The sequence below is a fragment of the Pongo abelii genome, chromosome 15, assembly GCF_028885655.2.
Source record: "Pongo abelii isolate AG06213 chromosome 15, NHGRI_mPonAbe1-v2.0_pri, whole genome shotgun sequence".
NCBI lineage: Eukaryota > Metazoa > Chordata > Mammalia > Primates > Hominidae > Pongo > Pongo abelii.
In genome coordinates this window covers 111,305,411-111,329,674 of record NC_072000.2, presented here as the reverse complement: position 1 = coordinate 111,329,674, position 24,264 = coordinate 111,305,411, and the positions used below count along the sequence as shown (strand labels likewise).

General features: G+C 42.9%; 3 pseudogenes and 1 gene segment (V, D, J or C); all 4 read left to right on the top strand.

Moving 5' to 3' along the window:
- The first annotated feature begins 1,079 nt into the window (after nucleotides 1-1,079).
- Nucleotides 1,080-6,760, top strand: LOC100937305 (immunoglobulin heavy variable 3-23-like; annotated as a pseudogene).
- Nucleotides 6,761-14,647: 7,887 nt separating this feature from the next.
- On the top strand, nucleotides 14,648-15,229 carry LOC100937252 (immunoglobulin heavy variable 3-23-like; annotated as a pseudogene).
- Nucleotides 15,230-18,591: 3,362 nt separating this feature from the next.
- Nucleotides 18,592-19,176, top strand: LOC100448972 (immunoglobulin heavy variable 4-59-like). The segment is given in 2 exon segments: nucleotides 18,592-18,671; nucleotides 18,755-19,176. Coding segments are annotated over 2 exon segments (468 nt in total).
- A 4,271-nt stretch (nucleotides 19,177-23,447) lies between these two features.
- LOC100937138 (immunoglobulin heavy variable 1-58-like) lies at nucleotides 23,448-23,893 on the top strand (annotated as a pseudogene).
- Nucleotides 23,894-24,264: the final 371 nt, after the last annotated feature.

Genomic DNA, 24,264 nt, shown 5'->3' with positions numbered 1-24,264 from the left:
TAAATAGTTTGGCATATATTTATGTACTGGAATATAATGCAGCTTGAAATCAAGGTATGCCTCACTCATATAAAAAACATGGCTAAATTCTCAAGTAATTGTGCCGAGTGAAAGAAACTAAGGAATTAAGAGTAAATTTTATATGATACATTTGTAGGAATTTTAGAAGAGGCTACTGTTGTAAATTAACATGGAGAAAATTTGAGTTTGTCTGACAGTACACTGTCGGGAGTAATGGGGATGTGAGTTGAATTTCAGAGAAATAAGACAAATATTTAGGGATTAATTTAATGATTCAAAACCTGATTGAAGTGCTGAGTAAATGGTTGCAAACATAGGTCAACATTTTTCAAATCCGTCACTATAAATTTGAATTAATTATTTATTAATTACACTTGAATAAAGCAATAACAAAGAAACTGATGAGATAACATTTGACTAAAATGGAGCAATAAACAGATCAATATTAACACAAGGAATATGACTGACTTATGAAAACACATACATGAACCATGGTTCACTCTACGTATTTCGGTAAATTACAGAAAGTTGACATAACAGATGGGGAATCCTGCAGACTTCACTAGGCATGGGCCACGCTGCCCTGGAGTTGTCTCAGGGGAGCTGCCTCCTCCAGTGGTTAGAGCGCAGGCCCAGGTAATAGGACTAATTTTTTTAGATGTGTAATTTTAGACACACTGCACAACTGCTGTGTTCTCTGTGTAAATTATCTCCTGTAAAATGTAACATTGAAACCTACATTAAATATATTGTATAAATATGTAAGAATAAATTAAGATTATGAGAGATAAATGTTAATCAAGGCACAAGCACATAATATAAAATTATATTTTCCTGAATGATATAATTATTCCAATCTGTCCCAGGACACTTCATCTGCACTGAGTGCTGCCCTCTCCTCAGATGTCCCACCCCAGAGCTTGCTTTATAGTGGGGGACATGCAAATAGGGTCCTCCCTCTGCTGATGAAAACCAGCCCAGCCCTGACCCTGCAGCTCTGGGAGACGAGCCCCAGCACTGGAAGTCGGCTGTGTTTCCATTCGGTGATCAGCACTAAACACAGAGGACTCACCATGGAGTCTGGGCTGAGCTGGGTTTTCCTTGTTGCTATTTTAAGAGGTGATTCATGGAGAAATAGATTGAGTGTGAATGGACATGAGTGAGCGAAACAGTGGATATGTGTGGCAGTTTCTGACCAGGGTGTCTCTGTGTTTGCAGGTGTCCAGTGTGAGGTGCAGCTGGTGGAGTCTGGGGGAGACTTGGTACAGCCTGGGGGGTCCCTGAGACTCTCCTGTGCAGCCTCTGGATTCACCATCAGTAGCTACGACATGCACTGGGTCCACCAGGCTCCAGGAAAAGGTCTGGAGTGGGTCTCAGCTATTAGTACTGGTGGTGGCACATACTATGCAGACTTTGTGAAGGGCCGATTTACCATCTCCAGAGACAACGCCAAGAACACGCTGTATCTGCAAATGAACAGCCTGAGAGCCGAGGACACGGCTGTGTATTACTGTGCGAAAGACACAGTGAGGGGAAGTCATTGTGCGCCCAGACACAAACCTCCCTGCAGGAACGCTGAGGGGAATCAGCTGCAGGGGGCGCTCAGGACCCACTGATCAGAGTCAGCCCTGGAGGCAGGTGCAGATGGAGGCTGATTTCCTGTCAGGATGTGGGACTTCATCTTCTTCTTACAGTTCCCCAGGGAACCTGTCTAAGTTTAGAAATCTGTGCCTAACAATGTCTTCTCTATGTATTTGAAAGAAATTATTTTAATGTGGGGACCTATTCTCACCGACACAAAATGCAGATTGATGCTTACAGGGATGAAAATTCCTCAACCGTGGTCACCAGGATCAGAGTCCTGAGTAAGCTCAGGGCTTCCTGGTGAGTCTTCTCCAATGAGACCCAGGACAGGAACCTCAATGAGATTCCCTGACTGGAACAGTCTTTACAGATCCCGGTCACAGACAACAGAGAGGCTGGGCCAGGGTCAGCGTCATGTAAAACCTCACAGGTTTCATGTCTGGCGCTTCTCCTGACACTGAAGTATGCAAATCAGCATCAACACTGATCTGGTGCTTCTTTTGTTCCTAATTCATTTACTTTCTTTTGTAGTCGTTGTTCTCATTTTTCCATTTACTTTTCCTGCTTTCTGAAAAAGGAAGATGTTTTCCCTGTGGTCAAAATTCCAGGCCTCAAGCCCTTTCCTGGAGCTCAAGAGGGTCTCAGGCTGTGGCTGCTGCAGTCACACAGGAGAGGCTGGTGAGACTTTCTTCACTCCTTGTCACTCAGGACCCTCCACTGTGTTGCGTGGAGACTCATCTGGAAATGCAATTGCCAGTGGGAACTGAAGGGGACAAGCTTGTTTGGTTAACATGGGATGTGGATGTGTTTCTAATCCTGTTCTGAAAAACCTTCACAGAGTAACGCTCTGCACTAGTGGTGTGAGGAAGAGGGTGTGAATGTTGTCAGAATAAAAATGGAGCCACTTGTTTTGTAATCTTTAAAGGTGAAGCTGGAGAAGGTCACGAACAGAGAGTTCTCATGCACACATCCCTGACAACAAGAACTACCATAAAAGTAATCTGCACAACCACAACCTTGAACAAGCGCTACCAAACAATAAGGGAATTAATATTGTGGCGATATCTGCCCTGCAACTCCCTGTCCAGCCTTAAACTGATTCCACCCTTGTTATTGATTCTCCTACCCCAGGATAATTGTCTCATAATAGCTAATGTAAGTCCTCTCATTTATCCTTTAAAACAACCTTTACCAACCTGTCTTCCTTTACCTACCTGAATATGACCAGGGATAATCCCATTGCAATGCTCATTTTCAAATAAATATGATTTGATTTTGGAGAATCTCTTTCTGTCTGATATTTAGGTTTGACAAGCTGCAGAGGGACACACCACTTTCCTGTAAGATGTAGGGCATGACAATTTTGGGGGATGGCTGGAACATCCAATATCCTCAGGGCCAGCCATCAGTAAGTGCAGGCTGGAAGTCTCAGGAAGAGCTGAAGCTGCTTAATCACCATGGAGTTTTACCTTCTCCAGTTCTGCTCTGGTGGAATCAGGGCCAAGAGGGTTATCAATGATAATGTACCTAACATAGAGGCAGCTGATTACAGTTTTAATAACATCTATTAAAAATTCACACCACCACCTGGATTAGTGTTTGATCAAATAACTACAAAGTATTGCCCAGCCAAGTACACCATAAGACGGACCATTACCTATGGAGAAAAACATTTAACTTGAGTTCTAGGTTCTTACATTGTTAGAGGTATAAAACTGCTTATTTTTATATTATGCTTTTTATTTTTGCTATTGAGTTGTAGAAGTTTCATTTTCGTTTGGATATTAACACTTTTTCAGATACATGGTATATTATCCAATTCTGTGAGTTGGAATTGTGTAACTGCTTTGCAGGATCTTTATTTTTAATCCAGTCCAACTTGTTCAATTCTGCTTTTTTTTTATGTGCTTTGAATGCAAAATCCAGAAAAGGATTGCTAATTTTTTAAGAGTTGAGAGTTTTACAATTCCAGTATTTCATTTAAATATTTAATGAATTTAGAGTTAATTTTTGTGTTTATTCTAACCTAAAATTCTTAATTCTTCGAATATGAAAATCCAGTTTCCATAAAGTGCTCTTTGGAAGAGACTATAATTTAGCCATAGTATATCACTGGTTCTCATGCTGAAAATCAGTTCGCCATCAATATGTGGGCTTATATCTAAACTCTCTATATGCATTTATGCCGATACCATTCGGATTTATTACTCTGTGTTTGTAACAAATGTTGAGGCCTGGAAGTGAAATGCCTCAAGCTTTATTCTTGCCTTGTTACAGATATTAGACCAAAATACTCTAACCTTTTACTATTGAGTACAATAATAGTTGTCACTTTGTTTTATTATTATTATTATTATTATTATTATTATTATTTTGAGACTGAGTTTCACTTTTTTTTGCCCATGCTGGAGTGCAACGGCGTGATCTCTGCTCAATGCAACCTCCGCCTCCCGGGTTCAAGCGATTCTCCTGCCTCAGCCTCCCAACTAGCTGGGATTACAGGCGCCCACCACGCCTGGCTAATTGTGTATTTTTAGTAGAGACGGGTTTCTCCATTTTGGTCAGGCTGGTCGCAAACTCCCAACCTCAGGTGATCCACCCACCTCAGCCTCCCAAAGTGCTGGGATTACAGGCATGAGCCACCACGCCTGGCTGCTGTCACTTTTCTTAATGGCTTTTATTATGTACAAGTTGTTTTCTTGTCTTCCTACTTTGTTCAGAGTTTTTATAATGAAACCCTGAATTTTTCGAATTTTTTTCTGTGTCTGATGAAATGTTACTGAGATAGTTTTTTCTTTAGGTTTTTAATGTGGTGTACCAAATTGATGGTTTTGAGGATGTTGAATCAACTATGAATCTCAGGAATAAATTTGAGTTGGTCATGGTGTATGGTGTTCTAAAAAAATCTTTAGAATTTATTGTACTATCGTTGGGGGGTTAATTTATGTCTACTAATGATATTGGTCTATAGTTTTCTTTTACCGTGGTGCCTTTGTCTATTACTAGTAATTCTGGAATGGTAGCTTCATAAGAAAGGGTTTGGAAGGTATATTGCCGACTGCCTTTAAAACAGATTTTATCAGAGTGGAAATGGTGATAGATTTTTCTTCAGTTTTCTGTTTGGAAGAATTTTATGTAGTTTAAAAGGTATTTTGAATGACTTAACCTGCTTTATGGGCTTACATAATACTCCTTTCTTCCATTCTTTTTAAAGAACTGCTGACCTTTCCTAATTACTTTAAGGGTGATTTTTTTTTTCAAAAAGATTGTGCAATAGATTTTGAGGTGAAACTTAAAGGAATTTTTTTTTTAATTAGAGCCTTTAATTGATTATTTTATTCAGGTTGATTTGTTGATTATTTGCTAGACACAAGTTCTTTAAGCTATGACAAGTAATAAATACCAAATGGCAATATCTCACTGTTTACTTGGCTTTTTTTTTTTTTTTTTTTTGAGACGGAGTCTTTCTCTGTCGCCCAGGCTGGAGTGCAGGGGCGCAATCTCGGCTCACTGCAAGCTCCGCCTCCCGGGTTCACGCCATTCTCCTGCCTCAGCCTCCCAAGTAGCTGGGACCACAGGAGCCTGCCACCACACCCGGCTAATTTTTTGTATTTTTAGTAGAGATGGGGTTTCACCGTTAATTAGCTTTTGTATTTATATTTTTCAGAAGAATAAACGCTACTGTAAATTGTAAATAGCCAATACATAACAGTATTGTATGCAAATCGGTGACTGTTGGCAGTGTCATCTCCGAGAAACAGATAAATAAAGTTTATTTACTATATATTTAAAAAGCTTTTGGAATGTGGACTCTGCACCAATTTTTGAAAAAGTTACAGAAAGGTTGGCATTACTTCTTTAAATGTTAAGGCTTATTTTATGATGTAACAGATAACCTATCACGGAGAATGTTCAATGTGTGCTTGAGAAGGACGTGTATTACACGGCTCCTGGTTGGAAGGTTCTGTAAATGTCTTTCAGGAAAATTTGTTCAATAGTGTTCTTCAGGTTCAGAGGCTTATTAAGAATTTTCTTGGCCAGGCGCCATGACTCACACCTGTAATCTCAGCACTTTGGGAGGCCGAGGCAGGTGGATCACAAGATCAGGAGATGGAGACCATCCTGGCTAACACTATGAAACCCCATCTCTACTAAAAATACAAAAAATTAGCTTCTCATGGTGGTACGTGCCTGTAATCCCAGCTACTCAGGAGGCTGAGAAAGGAGAATCACTTGAAGCCGGGAGGCCGAGGTTGCAGTGAGCCGAGATCAAGTCATTGCACTCCAGCCTGGGCAACAAGAGTGAAATTTCATCTCAAAAAAAAAAAAGAAAAAAAAAGAATTTTCTTTTTGGATTTGCTGTGCATTATTGTAATTAAGGTCTTCCCTTATGTTTATGTTGTTTTCTCTTCATTTTTGTCTCTGAAAGTTTGCTTAATGCGGTTATGTTTGTATTTGTACACGTGTGAAAGGTAGAAGAAAATAATAATTGCTGAGTGAGATTCATGGCATATTCACACGGTAAGTAATCATATTTTCCCAAATGCTGCCATTGCCTCTAAGCTCCTCCAGATACATGGAATATTATCCAATTCTGTGAGTTGGAATTATTTTATTGCTTTGCAGGATCTGGGTTTTTGTTTTTTTTTTTTCAGTCTAGTCCCGCTTTTTCAATTCTGCTCCTCCAGGAGTCTCACATCTGCTCTGGGCACTGCCCTGTCCTCAGGCATCCCACATCAGAGCTTGCTATAGAGGAGGGGGCATAAAAACAGGGCCCTCGCTCTCCTGGTGAAAACAAGCCCAGACCTGGCCCTGCAGCTCTGGGAGAAGAGCCACAGCCCTGGGATTCCCAGGGGTTTCCATTTGGTAATCAGGACTGAACACAGAGGACTCACTATGGGGTTTGAACCAAGCTGAATATTTCTTGTTGCTATTTTGAAAGGTGACTCATAGAGAACTAGAGGGAGTGACAGTGAGTGGATATGAGTGAGAGAAACACTGGATATGTTTGGCAGTTTCTGACCAGGATGTCCGTGCATTTGCAGGTGTTCAGTGTGAGGTGCAGCTGATAGAGTCCATAGAGGACCTGAGACAACCTGGGAAGTTCCGGAGACTCTCCTGTGTAGCCTCTGAATTCACCTTCAGTGGCTTCTGAATGAGCTGGGTTCACCAGGCTCCAGGGAAGGGGCTGGAATGAGTAATAGATACAAAATATGATGGAAGTCAGATATACCATGCAGACTCTGTGAAGGGCAGATTCACCATCTCCAAAGACAATGCTAAGCTCGCTGTATCTACAAATGAACAGTCAGAGAGCTGAGGACATGGCCATGCATGGCTGTGCATAAGGTACCAAGTGAGGAAACATTAGTTTAAGTACAGACACAAAATTTCCTGCAGAAAGAAGAAAGGAGTCTGGGCTGAAGGGGACACTCAGCACTCACAAAACATGTGCCTCCCCAGGGCAGGTGCAGTTGGAGGTCAGTGGCTGCTTTCCTTCAGGGTCTGTGGTTTTCTCTGCTTCTAACAGTTCCCTTCAGAGCCTCTGTACATGTATGTTTCTGTGCCCCCCATGAGGTCGCCGGATTAGAAAACTTGAAAGAGGAAACATTCTCATATGTCCCAAAAACAGATGTAAATACCGAAGGCATAAAAACGCATAGGAGCCGGGTGAGGCTGTAGACACTGTCACCCCACAATGCTGGAGAAGAGTGGGAGTTTGATGGAGCTTCCCTAACTACCATGTGGTCCAAGCTAAGTCCAGCGAGGCCATTGATGCCTCCAAGAGCACAGTTGTCCATCAGGGATCTCCCATGGGTCCCATCAACAGCCATGCCTCAGTGTCTCCACTGTGCACAGCCACTGTCTGGAAGGAGCTCCCAGCATGGGTGTCTTTGGCACACACCAGGTGACGGGTGTTAGAGTGCAGTACAGCAGCTGGCGGTCTGGTCTATTGGGCTCCCTGATGCTGGAGGGATAAGAGGTGCATTCTCAGGGCCAGCACACTGTTTATGGATTTTTTATATAAAAACTATGATTTTACTTCATTTTCTCAGATAACACAGTGAATTAAGAACATAATGTGCAAAAATTGTGATGTTCAACTTTACCCAAAATTCATCGTTTCTTAATTTTGTGCCAGATTCAGACATATTATTGCCTTTCTAATGAGAAATTGTTCAGTTAAAACTGAAACGACTTTTTTTCATATCTTTTGGTTTCTGTCCACGTGCAGAGAGCTTGATTAAAGGAAGTTTAGTTCTTTCCACATGCTAACCCGCACCTCCCCCAGAGAAAGGGCAGTTTGTCCTCCCTCTTAGCCTGAGAAATGAGCCGTTCCTGTATAACTTAGGGCCTGCAGAGACCCCAGCTGCAGCTTCACTGAGTCAGATATTTCTCCATGTGAGCGACCTCCACTGCCAGTGATTGTTGCTCAGGTCTAATTGTGGGTTCAGAATTAGGACACCGTTTAGGTGATCACATCCCAATCCTATTCAGAAAATTATCCTTATCATAGGCAGAGCTATTTCAATGCCCATTCTCCTGACATAAGTTTCTCTCTTTTACTTGATTGCAAGTTTGCGGGGAAAAGGCGACCATATATTTGAGGGAATCTAACCTTGGAATCTACTGCATTGCTGTAGCAGAATCAGAAATTGAACACCAGTGAGTTCTTTATTCTCATTAAAATGTGTGTCTTTGGAAATGTTAACATTTTGTCCAGAATCTGTGCTCACAAACAACTGTGTTTCTTAGTGCACTGTTGGCCCGGTGGAGCCCTAGCAGACCCTCTCCCTCACCTGTGCTGTCTCTGGATTTTCCATCACAACCAGTGCTTCCTGCTGGAGCTGGATCCACGAGTCCACATGGGAAGGACTGGGGTGGACCAGGTGCACACGTCATGAAGGGAGCAAAAATTCCCACCCACTCCTTATGAATCCAGTCACCATCTCCAAATTCGGGTCCAAAAACACTTGTTTTTACAGTGGAGCTATGTGAGCAACAAACACACAGCCCTGTATTTTTAAAGAAGAGACAGAGTGAGGGGACCACAGTGCGAGCTCACACCCAAACCTTCCTGGAGGGGTGCACAGGACAGCAGGGGGTGCTGATGGTGGAAGGGGGGTGCTCTGGATTCCAGGGCACACGCAACACCGTTGTAGAGGCGCTCAGGTCCGCCGGGGTCTCTCAGGAACCATCGAGGAAAATCAGGACACCAGAGGGGACTCGGTACAGCAGGTGGCTCAGGACCATTGTGGGGACTCAGAAAGAGCAGGTTCTAGGCTCAGCCTCAGGCCAGGTGCAGATGGGGTGAAAAGGGGCTGGATGAGGGATTTTGTATCACCATCATATTTCACCACTAGACACCATCCACTACATGTGTTCTACTGCGTATGAGTGTATGATTAGGAAATCATACTTCTATAAATATATAACCGTACGTAGGTGTGTCAAGTTTTCCTCTTCAACTTCTATCGACCTTGTCCGTAAGGGCTAATTCCCCGTAATTACTTGAGGACTTCATAAATTGTGGTCAGTTTTGTAGGTTTCCTCTCTTCCTCTGTCTCTCTTTCCCCCTTATTCTGTCTCACACAAATGGACATAACCCCCACTCCACACACAAAGAAATCTATAACTTTCATTACCTGATGTATTGAATAAAATTGATTAATGTGCAGCTTTCTCAGCTTTGTTGTTGTTTATGCTGTTGCAAGTAAAAGAACCATGTGTTTCTCAGCTGTGTACTTCTCCAAGCTGAGTGACAGCTTTGCTTATCATACTGAGATGGCCAAAAATCCAAATGTCAATCATCAGCTTAACTGGTAAACAAATTGTGGAAAAGTCATTCATTGGCATACTACCGACTGCGACCACAATATACTAATGTTGGGTATGCTCAACAGCATGGTTAAATTCGTATATGGTGAGTAAAATGAGCCAAATAAATGACAGTACATACATATGATACCACTTTTATACATTCTATAGAATAAAAACTAAAGTTACATAAAGAATCAGTAGTTCACTGTGAATATTGTAGGAGAAGGGAAAGTGTAGACAGGAGGAATTATAGAAAAGAGAAAATTTTGAGCATAATTGGCTTGTTATCTATGTTGATAATAATGATGTCTATGACAATATTTGTACAATTGAACACTTCATGTGAAGACTAATTTTTTTAGTTTAACATCATTAAAGATAGTACTAACTGTAACATGTGTAATTTGGTAGAAACGGAGTCAGACAGAGATAAAATACATAAAAAGTCAGAGACTCCTGAATATTCATATGAGTGAGCCTGCACTTCTCTATATTTTTGTGGAAACACTACAATACAGCAAAATAATAACATCATTTTATGACGTGAAGGGGGTTTATTAAACCACTCCAGGCATGTTGTATTAGTTTGTTTTCCCACTGCTACGAAGAACTATCTGAGTTTGGGTAACTTATAAAGAAAATAGGTTATTGACTCATAGTTCTGCATGGCTGGAAAGGCCTCAGGAAACTTGCAATCAAGGCAGAATGTGAAGGGGAAGCAAGAGACATCTCACATGGCAGCAGGAGCGGTGGGGAGAACCACCACACACCTTAAATTATCAGATCTCCTGAGACCTCAATCTGAGACCTCAATCATGAAAACAGCATGGAGGAACCACCCCCATGAGCCAATCCCCTCTTGCCAGGTCCCTGCCTGGACGTGCGGAGATTCCAATTCGAGATCAGATTTGGGTGGGAACACAGAGCCAAACCATATCACATGTCCAGCTCTGTCCCGGAGATGGTTCAGGAATCAGATGTGTCCTGTTAATAGGAGCTGTGACACCAAGCTCCCAGCACCACTTGTAGTTGACGTCATGCAAAGGCCAAGATATCTCAATGAAGATTTAGTGTGGATGTGATGTCAGATGGTGACACACCCTCAGACCAAGTGGATATGGAAGGGATAGTTATCTCCACTCTAGACGTGTCTGCTGAGAGCAGGGCAGTTCTCTCAGGAAAGTGCAAAATGGCTTGATAGGGCAGGGAAAGAGAGGGGCTCGGGTTTTTATCATGGTTTGGCGGTGGTGGCAGACTGAGTCTTTCCACTCACAGAAAGGGGTTTATAGGGTGGGAAATTCCCACTGGCTTCAAATAAGGAAGCTCCTGTGATTCTGGACTGATATTCACCTTGTGTGTAAAAAAGGAGGTAATGGAGGAATGAGACTTAAGCTATCAGCTGTCACACATCAAAATACAGTGTGACGAGTTATCCTATGTAGCAACTATAAAAATAATGAATAAGAAAAGAGATAAGGGTTCAATATGATGGATAACACCCAGGTCTACAGAAAATGAGATGAGTGTTTATAAGTCAAAGCAAATAACAATGAGAAGCAGGAGGAGGGTGTGGGGAATTAGACAGGGATCCCGGTCCAGTGACTTGGGTGGAAACTTTTTACTATTAAGGATTATCAGCTTAGTCTGAAGGTCTTAGGTCAGCTATCTGTTTAAAAACATCAGAAACACCAGAGGATCTTTGAGGTTGCTCAGTTTAACATCTCCTATTTTAGTAGCCTTGCAGTTGTGTGAAAATCTTTTTTATTTTATTTTATTATTTATTTATTTTTTGAGATGGAGTTTCGCTCTTGTTGCCCAGGCTGGAGTGAAATGTACTATCTTGGCTCACTGCCTCTTCCGCCTCCCGGGTTCAAGCGATTCTCCTGCCTCAGCCTCCCAATAGCTGATATTACAGGCATGCACCACCACGCCCAGCTAATTTTGCATTTTTAGTAGAGATGGGGTTTCTCCACGTTGGTCAGGCTGGTCTCAAACTCTCGACCTCTGGTAACCCGTCCACCTTGGCCTCCCAAAGTGCTGGGATTAGAGGTGTGAGCCACTGCACCCGGCTGAAATCTTTTTGATTCTTTTTTGTTTGTTTTTAGAGACAGAGTCTCTCTCTGTTGCACGTTGGAAGTGGAGTGATGTGATAACAGCTCACCGTAAATTTGAACTCTTGGCTCACAGACTATGTTCCTATGTATCGTGCAGGTGTGTCTGTGTGTGTTTACCCGGCTTGGGGTTCTCTGATTTTTGGATCTGTAGTTAGGTGTTTCACATTCTTAAGATATTTTTCTTAAGAAATATATCTTAAGATATAAGTATATCTTAAGATATCATTAATTCTTAAGATATTTTCTCTGTGTTTCTAATTTCTATTTTTAAAATTTGAAATATATCTACACTATACTTTTTGATATTAGTTCTTAAATTTCTTCACTCTTTTTCTCTTTGAAATTCACTTTGTGTAATTTCCAGTAACGGAGTTTAAGTCCCTGGTTTCATTTAAAAGCTGAGCAAATTCTACTCCTGAGCGTGCCCAAGGTATATTCAATTTTATACTGCATCACTTTTGATAAATTTATGAATTTCCATTTGATTCTTTCTTAGTATTTCTCTCTGTCAGTTACCTATCGAGTCTTGCATTGTGTCCACATTTTCTTTCAGATACTTTTAACAAATTCAATTTAATTACTTTATATATCCTACTTAATAAGATAGTTCTAGTATTGTGTCATTTACAAATATCAATTCTGATGATTTTTCCATTATGACTTTGGTGTTTTTTATAACTTATATGATTTTGATGAATGTTATAATTTTTGTTGATAACCAGCCATGTTTGGACTCTTGATATTGACTTATTATTTTATTTTGTGCATTTCTGCCTGTATTTGACCACACCCTATCTGTGCTGGGCCTTGATTGTGGAGATATCTGTGCATCTCTTCAGAGCTACATTTGATATTTACTTTTGCAATGGCTGTAGCAGTTGAAGTGTGTTCTTCTATGTGCACCAGAGACTTCAGATCCTCTAGTGATACCTTGTTTTCACGCCTGCTTGGCTTTGTCTATTCACCTCATTCCATTCTACAGAGAATCTCTTTCACATTCCTAGGGTGGATTAAAGTGTTATATTTAACTGCCAATTGTGAAATTGGCCGAAGGTATTAGACTAAAGGAAGAGTCTGACCTCTCGTTGGGCCATAATTCTAGAAAGCCATTGTGATCTTGAGTCTGAGTGTGACCTTCCAAGGTTTCCCGACCTTCCTACAAGTGAGATACGGGTCTGTGTGTTCTTGCTTCTTCCCCTGGGGTACAGTCTTCCTGTTTTCCCCAGTTGTTCCCTCCCACAGCGCTAATGTTCCCTTTTGGTGTCCCCATCTTCCAGATCTGCTGCCATGACCTGCAGATTAAGGCTCTGATTCCATAAGAAAGTGAGGGGAGCTGCTTCTCAATAGAGCTTTGATGGGGACCTCTGTTCCCATATCAATTCATGAGGGGCTGCTCCAGTGCCCTAGGACGCTGATTTTCATGGCTTGCTCCTGCAGGGTAATATCTTAGTTTCATAGTGGGAATCAGAGAGCTGGGTCTGGATACATTTCAGAAGTGTGGGCTCTCATTCTCTACCAGATGGTCACTTTGGGAAGAATAGGTTTTTGTGACTGTAAAGGTTCCTCAAGAGAATAGCACAACTCTTCAGTATGTTGTCCCTTAGAATTTCTCACTACAACACGCTTAACACACTCGACTTCAAGCAATGCAATGTATATTTGTGCTCCATCTTGCAATGGCCTACGTTGAATACGACAGACTGTGCCTCAGGTAATTTCATATCTTGGCTTTATTACTCCATACAAGAACTTTCCTCTCCCTAGATTTCAATTTTTTTTTGTTTTAAACCTTCAATTATCTGAAGCATTTAGTAAAATTTGCGAATTTCCATCTTTTCTGTTTATCTGTTATTGCTGATGATATTGTTTTAAAAATAAATATATAGTTCTCATTAATGTACATTTTTAAGCTGAGCAGCATATTTTTAAGTAAAACCTAGAATAATAAAAGAATCCAAACATTTTTCAGCTGCCCAAAAAAAAACAAATTATGGTAAATGTGTTCACTGGAACACTACTCATCACTTATAATAAATATATTTCTGGTACACAGAACAACAAAGAAAAATATCTAAGTGTTTATGCTGAGTAAAATAAGCCAGACAAATAAGAATATGTACCATATTACTCCATTTATGTAATTTGTTTTAAATGAAAAAGAATCTAAAGCAATATCCAGAAGATCACTAGTTACCTGGAAAAAGGGTAGACCAAAGGAAGGGGAAAGGAGGAAACATACAGAAGAACAAGAGAAAATGTTGAGGGGAATTCACTTGTCCAGCTTGGTAATGATGGCTTACATCATGTTGATCAATTGCACACTTTAAATATGTGAAGTCTATTATCTGCCAATTAACACTCGCAAAATTTATTGCAAGCAGACAAGTGAAAAATTAGACAAAGAAAGGGTGGTATAAAGATAGAAAATATATATATTAAATGTCAGAAATGTCTGAGAATTTAACTCCTGAACCCTAGTTCCCTCCTAACTTTTAGGTGAATGGTACAGTGCACCAAAATCACACGTATTCTCAGTACAGGAAGTGGGTTCCACAAAGCACACGAGGTATGTCCAATTCTTACCAAGATTTGGTTCAGGGAGTAACAGTGATGAGGAATCACAGGCCCAGATACCGGGACTCACTCATCCCAGACATGAACTCGTAGACACACACTTAGCCCCTCCTCCATGTGTGGGTTGACTTCCACATATGTAAATGGAGAAACCATTGACTCCTACAGAACATAATTTATACAGATATACAAAAGCTAAAATAGTGCAAATATTTATCACAACAAAATTTCCTAATAAGACAGTGTATTTTCCAAATAGCATAATTGTCACCCAACTCCTGTGGGGCCATGTCATTTTATCTGGGGTCTGCCATCTCCTCAGGGTTCCCACCCCAGAGCTCTCTATGTAGTAGGAGACAAGCAAATATGGCTCTCCCTCTGCTGTTGAAAATCAGCCAAATCCTGACCCTGCTCTCCCTCTGCTGTTGAAAATCAGCCAAATCCTGACCCTGCAGCTCTGGGAGAGGAGCCCCAGCCCTGGGATTCCCAGCTGTCTCCACTTGGTCATGAACACTGAACACAGAAGACACACCATGGAGTCTCGGCTGAGCTGGGTTTTCCTTGTTGCAATTTTAAAAGGTGATTTATGGAGAATGAGAGACACTGAGTGTGACTGGACATGAGTGAAAGAAACAGATGATTTGTGTGGCAGTTTCTGACCAGGGTGTCTCTGTGTTTGCAGGTGTCCAGTGTGAGGTGCAGCTGGTGGAGTCTAGGGGAGGCTTAGTAAAGACTTGGGGGCGGGGTCTCTGAGACTCTCCTGTGCAGCCTCTGGATTCACCTTCAGTAGCTATGCTATGAACTGGGTCCGCCAGGCTCCAGGAAAGGGTTTCGAGTGGGTCTCAGTTATTAGTACAAGTGGTGGTACCAAACTCTACACAGACTCTGTGAAGGGCCGATTCACCATCTCCAGAGACAATGTCCAGAACTCACTGTATCTGCAAATGAACAGCCTGAGAGCCGAGGACACGGCTGTGTATTACTGTGCAAGAGAGGCAGTGAGAAGTCAGTGTGAGCCCAGACACAAACCTCCCTGCAGGATACCAGGGACAACCAGGGAAAGCCTGGGACACTGTGTACTGGGGTGTCCCCAGGGACAAGTGCAGGTGGTGTAAGCCTGGGTTTCCTGTCATGGACTAGGGTTGCCTTGTTAGCAAATTACCCCAGGGACCTTCTCTATATTTCAAATACTGTAATAACATTTGATGTCGTCTCTGACTGCAAAATGTCCCCCCAACTTTGTATCTTTTATTTTGTAACAGGGGGACACATCCCCACCCTGCAGAAGCCTGACTGTCACTTTGGCGGCAGAAATGACCTGCCTTGATCTCATTGATCACTGTCCTGAGGAAAATACCCCACAGGGGACCCCGATGACACCAGCAATGGCTCTGCCTCAAAACCATTGAAGAGTCCTTCCTTTCATTAGAGTTGACCACAGCACCTGGGCTTCAGCACAAGCCATACCACAGACGTCACAAAGCAGCAGGTTGACCCCTGATCCAGGTGCATTTTCTCACATTTAGAGGCTGGGAGAGGGGTGTATTCTCAAGATCAACACACTCTTTGTGGATTTTTACACAGAACACCTGCTTTTACTTCATTTGAAGATAAATGAACAAATGTGCATCTACAAATGATTGTAATTTTCACATTTATTCCAATTCCAATATTTCTGAATTCTGCATGATGTCCTGGCACAGGGTTGTCTTTTCTATAGGTATTTTTCATCAAACCAAGAAAATGCATTTTCAAATTTCCCTGTTTTTACTCCATGTGCAGAGGACTTCAGTAGAGCACATCTGACTGTGTTTGTCTGTTTTCACGCTGCTGATGAAGACATACCAGAGACTGGGAAACTTACAGTAGAAAGAGTTTTATTGGACTTACAGTTCCGCGTGGCTGCCAAGGCCTCACCATCATGGTGGAAGGTGAAAGGCACATCTGACATGGCAGCAGAGAAGAGAAGAGAGCTTGTGCTGGGTCTCCCCTTTTTAAAACCATCAGATCTCATGAGACTCATTCACTATTAAGAGAACAGTGCAGGAGAGACCCACTCCCATAATTCAGTCACCTCCCACTGGTCCCTCCCACAACATTGAGAATTATGGGAGTTACACATCAACATGAGATTTGAGAGGGGACACATCCGACCCATATCATTCCACCCCAGGTTCCCTCCCAAATCTCATGTCCTCACATTTCAAAACCAATCATGCCTTCCCAACAGCTCCCCAAAGTATAAACTCGTTTCATCATTAACTCAAAAGTCTACAGTACAATGTTTCATCTGAGACAAGGCAAGTCCTTTCCACTTATGAGCCTGTAAATTCAAAAGCAACTTTCAAGCATTGGGTAAACACACCCATTCCAAATGACAGAAATTGGCCATAACAAAAACGCCCCATGCAAGTCCAAAATCCTGCAGGGCAGTCAAGTCATAAAGCTCCACAATGATCACCTGTAACTCCCCTTCTCACACGCGGGACATGTTGATGCAACAGGTGAGTTCCGATGGTCTTGGGCAGCTCCACCCCTGTGGCTTTGCAGGGTACAGCCTCACTCCTGGCTGCTTTCACAGGCTGGTGTTCAGTGTCTAGGGCTTTTCCAGGCACAAAGTGCAAACTGTCAGTTACCATTCCAGGGTCTGGAGGATAGCAGCCCTCTTCTCACAGCTCCACTAGGCAGTGCCCCAGTCGGGACTCTGTGTGGGAGCTCTGGCTCTATATTTCCCTCCCTCATTGCCCTAGCAGAGGTTCTCCATGAATGAGCCACCATTGCAGCAAACTTATGACTGGATATCCATGTGTTTTCATACATCTTCTGAAATCTAGGCAGAGGTTCTCAAACCCCAATTCTTAGCACTCTTTCCATAATGGTTCATTTTTTTGGCCTGTTCATTACTGGTATTTTTCAAAGGAATCTCACTTGAATCTTTACTCTTTTGCATTTTGTCTCCATGACAATGTTGGGAAGTTTTACCTCCACCATCATAACATGATCTAGTGATCTGACACATTGTGCAAACAATACCTACAGATTCAGAAGCTCTTTGTTTTTCTTTCCACGAAATATAATTCTTTCTGTTCTGTGTATGAGCATGTCCTAGCAACCCTGTACACAGCCACATAGATGTCTACAAGCCTATGAATTATTCTCTGTAAACAAAAATCTATCTCAATTTCCCTCAATGTTCATAATTCTCTTGAGGATGAGGAAGGTCCTTCTCGATCTGTTCAAACAAAATGCCCAGAAACCATCTGGCAGGTATGGAGTTCACCTGGCTCTGGTGTGGGGACTGTCTCTTTCTCTCTATTGTCCCACAGGTCAGTCCAGTGTTTCAGGTCCTAAGAAGAAAGCCCAGGTTTGTCCTGATTTTAAAACACATCAAACTTCTGATGACTCTCCTGTTACCCACATCCATGGAGATAGATTATTTATTATATAATTCAGCAAACTAATATCAAAGGCCCAAGTTGCAATACTGCACATCCTAGGGTATGTTCATGCAATTCAATGGAGGAGAAAGTCTTTCAGAGACAGATGGACCTGAAATGATAAATATGTGGGTAAGGACTCTGGACTTGAGCATCATTGTCCAGCCATGTTTCACAAGTCTGACCTGTCAGGGAAGGGCCAGAGTTCCTTGGGCTCTCAGAGGAGAGGGGTCACAGAGGTCCTCTCTGGTTCCCCAGAAAGGTAATCGCACTAATCTTCATGATCTTCATGAGACTATCCTCCAGTGCTGACCTGTTATAGAGTTTTTGTCTGAAGTTGTCACTGCAATCCCTGATCCACATATTTTCATTCAGAAGTGTTTAGAGGCCAGGACACATCTTCAAGGTCACACATTGAGAAGGGTTGAGATATGTCTCACTACCTTCTCCTGAGATCTCAGACAGAATCCCAAATTTCAAAATGTCACAGAAGGGCAGCTCTCAGGTGCTTTTTTAAAATGACCCACTTCCAGGGACAGGGAGCTTCCCTCTAACCATAATGGATGTTCTGAACTACAATAAACATTGGATGGATCCAGGATTGTTTGCAGTCACTGTCATTATTACATTCAGCTGCTGTTTCAATGTGTCTGAAGTGGTAAATGACAATTTAGATGACCTGGGTGTGTGGTTGGTTTTATATAAATATTTAAGGGTAGAAGAGTATTGACCGTTTTCCAAAATCTGTCATTAATCCATGATCACACTCATCTCCCAGACCAGCTCCTTCAGCACATCTCTTTACCTGGAAGAAGAGGACTCTGGGCTTGGAGAGGGGGGGCCCCAGGAAGAGAACTGAGTTCTCAAAGGGCACAGCCAGCATCCTACTCCCAGAGTGAGCCCAAAAAACTGGGGCCTCCCTCCTCCTTTTTTCACCTCTCCATACAAAGTCACCACCCACATGCAAATCCTCACTTAGGCACCCACAGGAAACCACCACACATTTCCTTAAATTCAGGGTCCAGCTCACACGGGAAATACTTTCTGAGAGTCCTGGACCTCCTGCACAAGAACATGAAACACCTGTGGTTCTTCCTCCTCCTGGTGGCAGCTCCCAGATGTGAGTGTCTCAGGGATCCAGACATGGAGATATGGGAGGCTGCCTCTGATCCCAGGGCTCACTGTGGGTCTCTCTGTTCACAGGGGTCCTGTCCCAGGTGCAGCTGCAGGAGTCGGGCCCAGGACTGGTGAAGCCTTCGGAGACCCTGTCCCTCACCTGCGCTGTCTCTGGTGGCTCCATCAGTAGTTACTACTGGAGCTGGATCCGGCAGCCCCCAGGGAAGAGACTGGAGTGGATTGGGAGTATCTATTCCAGTGGGAGCACCTACTACAACCCGTCCCTCAAGAGTCGAGTCACCATATCAATAGACACGTCCAAGAACCAGTTCTCCCTGAAGCTGAGCTCTGTGACCGCCTCGGACACGGCCGTGTATTACTGTGCAAGAGGCACAGTGAGGGGAGGTGAGTGTGAGCCCAGACAAAAACCTCCCTGCAGGGAGGCGGAGGGGGCGGGCGCAGGTGCTGCTCACGACCAGCAGGGGGCGCGCGGGGCCCACAGAGCATGAGGCCGGGTCAGGAGCAGGTGCAGGGAGGGCGGGGCTTCCTCATCAGCTCAGTGGTCTCCCTCCTCGCCAGCACCTCAGCTGTCCCCAGGGCTCCTCTTTCTTTATTATCTGTGGTTCTGCTTCCTCACATTCTTGTGCCAGGAAAGAAACGAGGAAGACAAATTTTCGTCTATAGTTGAAGTTTCACCAATTACTAGCAACTTTCCTGCAAGTTCCTGCATGGCCCATTATAACTTATTGATTAAAAAATACATATTCTAATGCTTCTCACCATCGTTTGATTTGTGTCATCAACTGAATTGTGCCCTCTTTGAAATGCATATGCTGAAACCTTAAATTAAATGGATCTATACTGGAATTTTAATGAAACAATTAAGGTTAAATGTGGTCATAAGTGTAAGACCCTAATGCAATAGACGTGTCGTCTTCATAAGAAGAGGAAGGGACACCAGAGTCCTCTCACTTTTCACGTGCAGGCAGAGAAGAGGTCATGTGGAGACGTCATGCACTAGAAGGTGGCCCAGTGCAAGCCAGGAAGAAGCCGCACCAAGAACCAACCCTGCCAGCACATTGATCTTCAACATTCAGACTCCAGAATTTTAAGAAAATCAATATTTGTTGTTTAAGCCACCCACTCCTTATTGTCTTCTTATGAAGATCCACACAGACTAATACCACATAACTCTGTTAGCGCTGTCCCCTGAGTGGAGAATCAGCCCCCTGAGGCTGGGCACATCTCTCAGATTTCCACATCAAGTAGGCAAAAAAATAGTAGTTCTGATTTAAAAACTTGTCATGTCCCTGTTGGCCAATTTCTGGGCAAGGTCTTTTAAAGAAGCCCTGGGGGCTTTGTTACAGAATTTGTCTTTTACATTTTATTAGGACATAACTAATGGACAATGAGTACCAGTTGGATGCAGAGTGACCACTGAGCATCTTCTGCTGTCTCCTAAGTATGCCACAGAAAACCGCACCAACATTACTCTATGTCTTCAACTTTATAAATTTGCACAGATTGGTATTTAAGGCAGGCCCAGCGTTGAAGAACTCCTTTAGTTTTTGCTTCTCTGGGAAAGGTCTTATCTATCCTGGCCTTGGTCTTCAAGTTTCGGCAATTCTGGAAAGCCAAGGATGCCTCCATCTCCTTCTCCATGCTCTGCAACTCATCTGAGAACAGGTTTTTCATTGGAATGTCTTCTGTTTAAGGAATAAGAGTCCCTGTTTCAGGCTTGGGTGCCTGAGTGCCTCTACTGGATCCAGCCCAGGATTGGAGATACTTTTCAGAACACAACGTCACCTGAGACATGACCAGTCACACTGTTTCACTTTCACAATTTCTGCTTCCTCACCAGAAAATTACAATTGCAGAGACTTTTTCATAAGCATTGTGCCACGTCCTTTCTCGGTTTTCTTGCCTATTCATTTCTGTGAGACCAGGTGCCACATCTATGTAATCAGGTTAGAATCCTGCCTCCAGTAACACACGAAGAGGACCTTTGGTTGTACTTTTGGTCTTTGCTCCAAAAAGTAAAGATTACAAAAGTCATCACCCTCATTCTTACACCAAGAATCATCTGCACAATCTGATCTTCAATACAGATTAGAATTCATCAATTGAATGAAATTCCATTTTTTTAATTACCACTCCAAAAACTGGAGAGAAGGGCATGTCCAGAATGGCAGTTGACAGTTGCTTAACTGGAAGAGAAGCTGCAGAAGCCATAAGCTGTTGAAGGCACTTACATGGTTAGCACTATAGACGTCTGCAAGACAGATGTGGACTAGGGTGAAATGACAGTTCCAGAGAGCTGCATACACCTCAGTCTTCTGGGATTCCTCTCCAGAAATCTCCAGAATCTAAAAAATGCAATCCAAATACGTTTCCTATGGGTCAGAATTGGGGAAGTTCAATTACTGAAAAATATACCAGGAGCCTTCTCCAAAAGATCTACAGGGAAGAACTTTTCCAGGACCTTATGCAATGTGAAGGGAAGAAAAATCTGCCCATTCCAGATCCCTCTCCACTTCCTCCATTATTGTACGAATGAGTAAAGTTAGCCAATAGGGTAAGATGTAAGCAAATAGTCCCGGGAAACTGAAACCACAAAAAAGAGTAAAGATGAAAATTCGGATTTTCCCCTGGAGACGCCTGGTCAAGGTCACAGCCCAGAAGAGGAAGCCGATCCAGTCTCTAGGTTTCCATGGTCAGAACAGGCAGTGCTGACCTGCACTGCACAATCCTTTCTAACCAGGATGATGGTCTGGATTAAATATGAGGGTGTGGCAATGCACAGACTCTGAGGAGAACATAGGGACACTAAAAAAGCAATGGCAGAGAGTTAGACAAGGATAGTAGAGCAATATGAAGCCTCTGACTTCAACATTTTTAAAAACAAGATCTTGGAAACTCCCTCGTTCACCTCAGCTTCTTTTATCATGAAGACTTGGCAAGGTTCTTAGCTGAGACAAAGAAAGTAGCAACCTGCATGCATTTCCGAAGTCTCCACTTGTATCCTGTTTGCTTTAGATCTCTAGGAGAAAAAAGTCAGATACCTCGGCCTAGTGTCAGTGTAGGAGGCACTTTCTACAGGCAAGGCACCAGAAGGAAGGGAACACATGTGTTATTGGAATAGTGGGTATGAAGTGTGCTCTCACCTGAAAGCATCTGTGCCTGCTGGAAATCTCAGAGGCAACATTCAACTGCAAGAAACAAGGCACATCCACATCTCCTGGAAGGTTTTGGATTCATTGTCCACTGATTCAGTGCAACTGGAGCTTCAGAGAAGGGGCTCCCTCCTGTGTCATAGCATGCTTGCTTTAAGTTTCCTTATAGAGTTCATTAGATTTAGTAAGGCTAATCAATTTTTTCAAGAGATGGTGTCAGCAGCATATGCTGTCACTGAAGGAGTATTCTAAACCAGGACAAAGCCATTTCATGTTAGGCTAGGGAAGCTGGGGGAAGATGCTTTGTGAGCCTCACAGGAACTTCCTCGCAAGGCAAGGTCTGGGCTGGAGGGGGCGCGCAGAAGCCGCCCGGCACAGGTTCCATCCCCGGAGCGGTGCACAGGAGGCTGGGGGTGAGGTTTCCACTCAGCACCTGTGTCTTCCTTTGGCAACAAAAAAAAAATCCTAAGTGTTCAAGAAGCTGCTGATGTGTCTTTACATATCCCATCATGTCAGAACCATTCATATAACTTAAGGCAACCAGAACTATTTTTTAAAGTGGGTTCCAAGGACTGTAAATATCTTAATAGTGAGGATATAAAGGATAGGAATGGTTATACTAATTGAAAGGATACAGAATTGTGGGAGTCACTATATTCCTATGAATTAAAAATTCAGATTTCAGTGTTAAATAATGTTGCCTACATTGTGTGAGTGACAGGGCAGTGGTGGATCTGAGAGTGTGGCAGGTGCACAGACCTACTGAGTCAGAAATCAATATGGGAAGATGAGGATCTATGGATATGAACTGAAAGTATGTAAAGAGTTCATGAAATTATATTAAATGGAGTAGGAAATAAAACCCAAACTTATCCAAAACACAAATTCCTTGACTATTATTTTGGGAGCAGTGAGTTCATCCGGAACCCCAAACTTCTCTTACATCTTCTGATTCCTATTGTCCATAAGATGAGAAATTCAGCTCTAATTATGCATCACAGGGCAAATCTGTAAACCAAGAGTGTTTCTATTGAAGATCGTGGTGGATCAGGATGCCAGGCAGGTGCTGGAGACACTGTCTCAGGAGTGCCCAGATGATCTCAGGGGGACATGCTGGACAGTCAAGTGGGAGATCTGCAGTCACTTTCTCAGAGTCACCAGTGAGCTGTGCTGGTGCCTGATGGGACTAGGATGAGGTAAAGGCACCTTCTCAGTGTCATGGAGAGTGATGGTTCCAGAAATCATCCAGGTGGTCTATTCGCTAGTCAAATATGGGTTCACAGGGAGGAGCATGTGCTCTGGGTGCTTGGTCTTCAGTGAAAGGATGTCTGGCCACCGAAAGTTTGTAAATGGAGCACGGCATGCATTTCCTCAAGGAGGATTAGGGCTTGGAGCATCAGCATCCCACCCTTGTAAGGCTGATGTGTCATTTACCTTCCCTTTCTTATCCTGAATCAGGGTCTTCAGCTATGAAATGCTCTGACTCATAAATATGCAAATAACCTGAGATCCACTGAGGTAAATATGGATATTTGTCAGCCCCGAGAGCATCACCTAGAAACCACATCCCTCAGCTAGAGAAGCCCCAGACAGCACAGTTCCTCACCATGGACTGGATTTGGAGGATCCTCTTCTTGGTGAGAGCAGCGACAGGTAAGGGGCTGCCAAGTCCCAGTGATGAGGAGGTGATTGAGTCCAGTCAAGGTGGCTTTCACCCACTCCTGTGTTCTCTCCACAGGTGCACACTCCCAAATGCAGCTTGTGCAATCTGGGCCTGAGGTTAAGAAGCCTGGGGCCTCAGTGAAGGTCTCCTGCAAGGCTTCTGGATACACCTTTACTAGCTCTGCTATGCAGTGGGTGTGACAGGCTCCTGGACAAGGCCTTGAGTGGATAGAATGGATCATCGTTGGCAGTGGTAACGCAAACTACGCACAGAAGTTCCAGGGCAGTCACCAATACCAGGGACACGTCCACGAGCACAGCCTACATGGAGCTGAGCAGCCTGAGATCCGAGGACATGGCCGTGTATTACTGTGCGGCAGACACAGTGTGAAAACGCACATCCTGAGAGTGTCAGAAACCCCAGGAAGGAGGCAGCTGTACTGGCATGGAGGGGATGACAAAGATTATTAGATTGAAGATTTTCTTAGAAAATGACATTAAGTCATTAAAGAAAAGGAACAACATAAATATGTATTTGAGAAATTTTAATTATTTGAGAGATTTTTCATACAACATTTATTCTGTAAGCTATTTCAGGGATTGGAATATGAATCAAATTAATAAAGCTGATATAGACTTCCTCTGAATGTGTCTTTGTAAACATCAATTTCTGAATCAGTGTTGTAAATATTTTGGAGCACAGACACAAGATCACATTTTTACTCTACTTTTAACTCTATTTTTAAAAAATGCCAAAAAGCA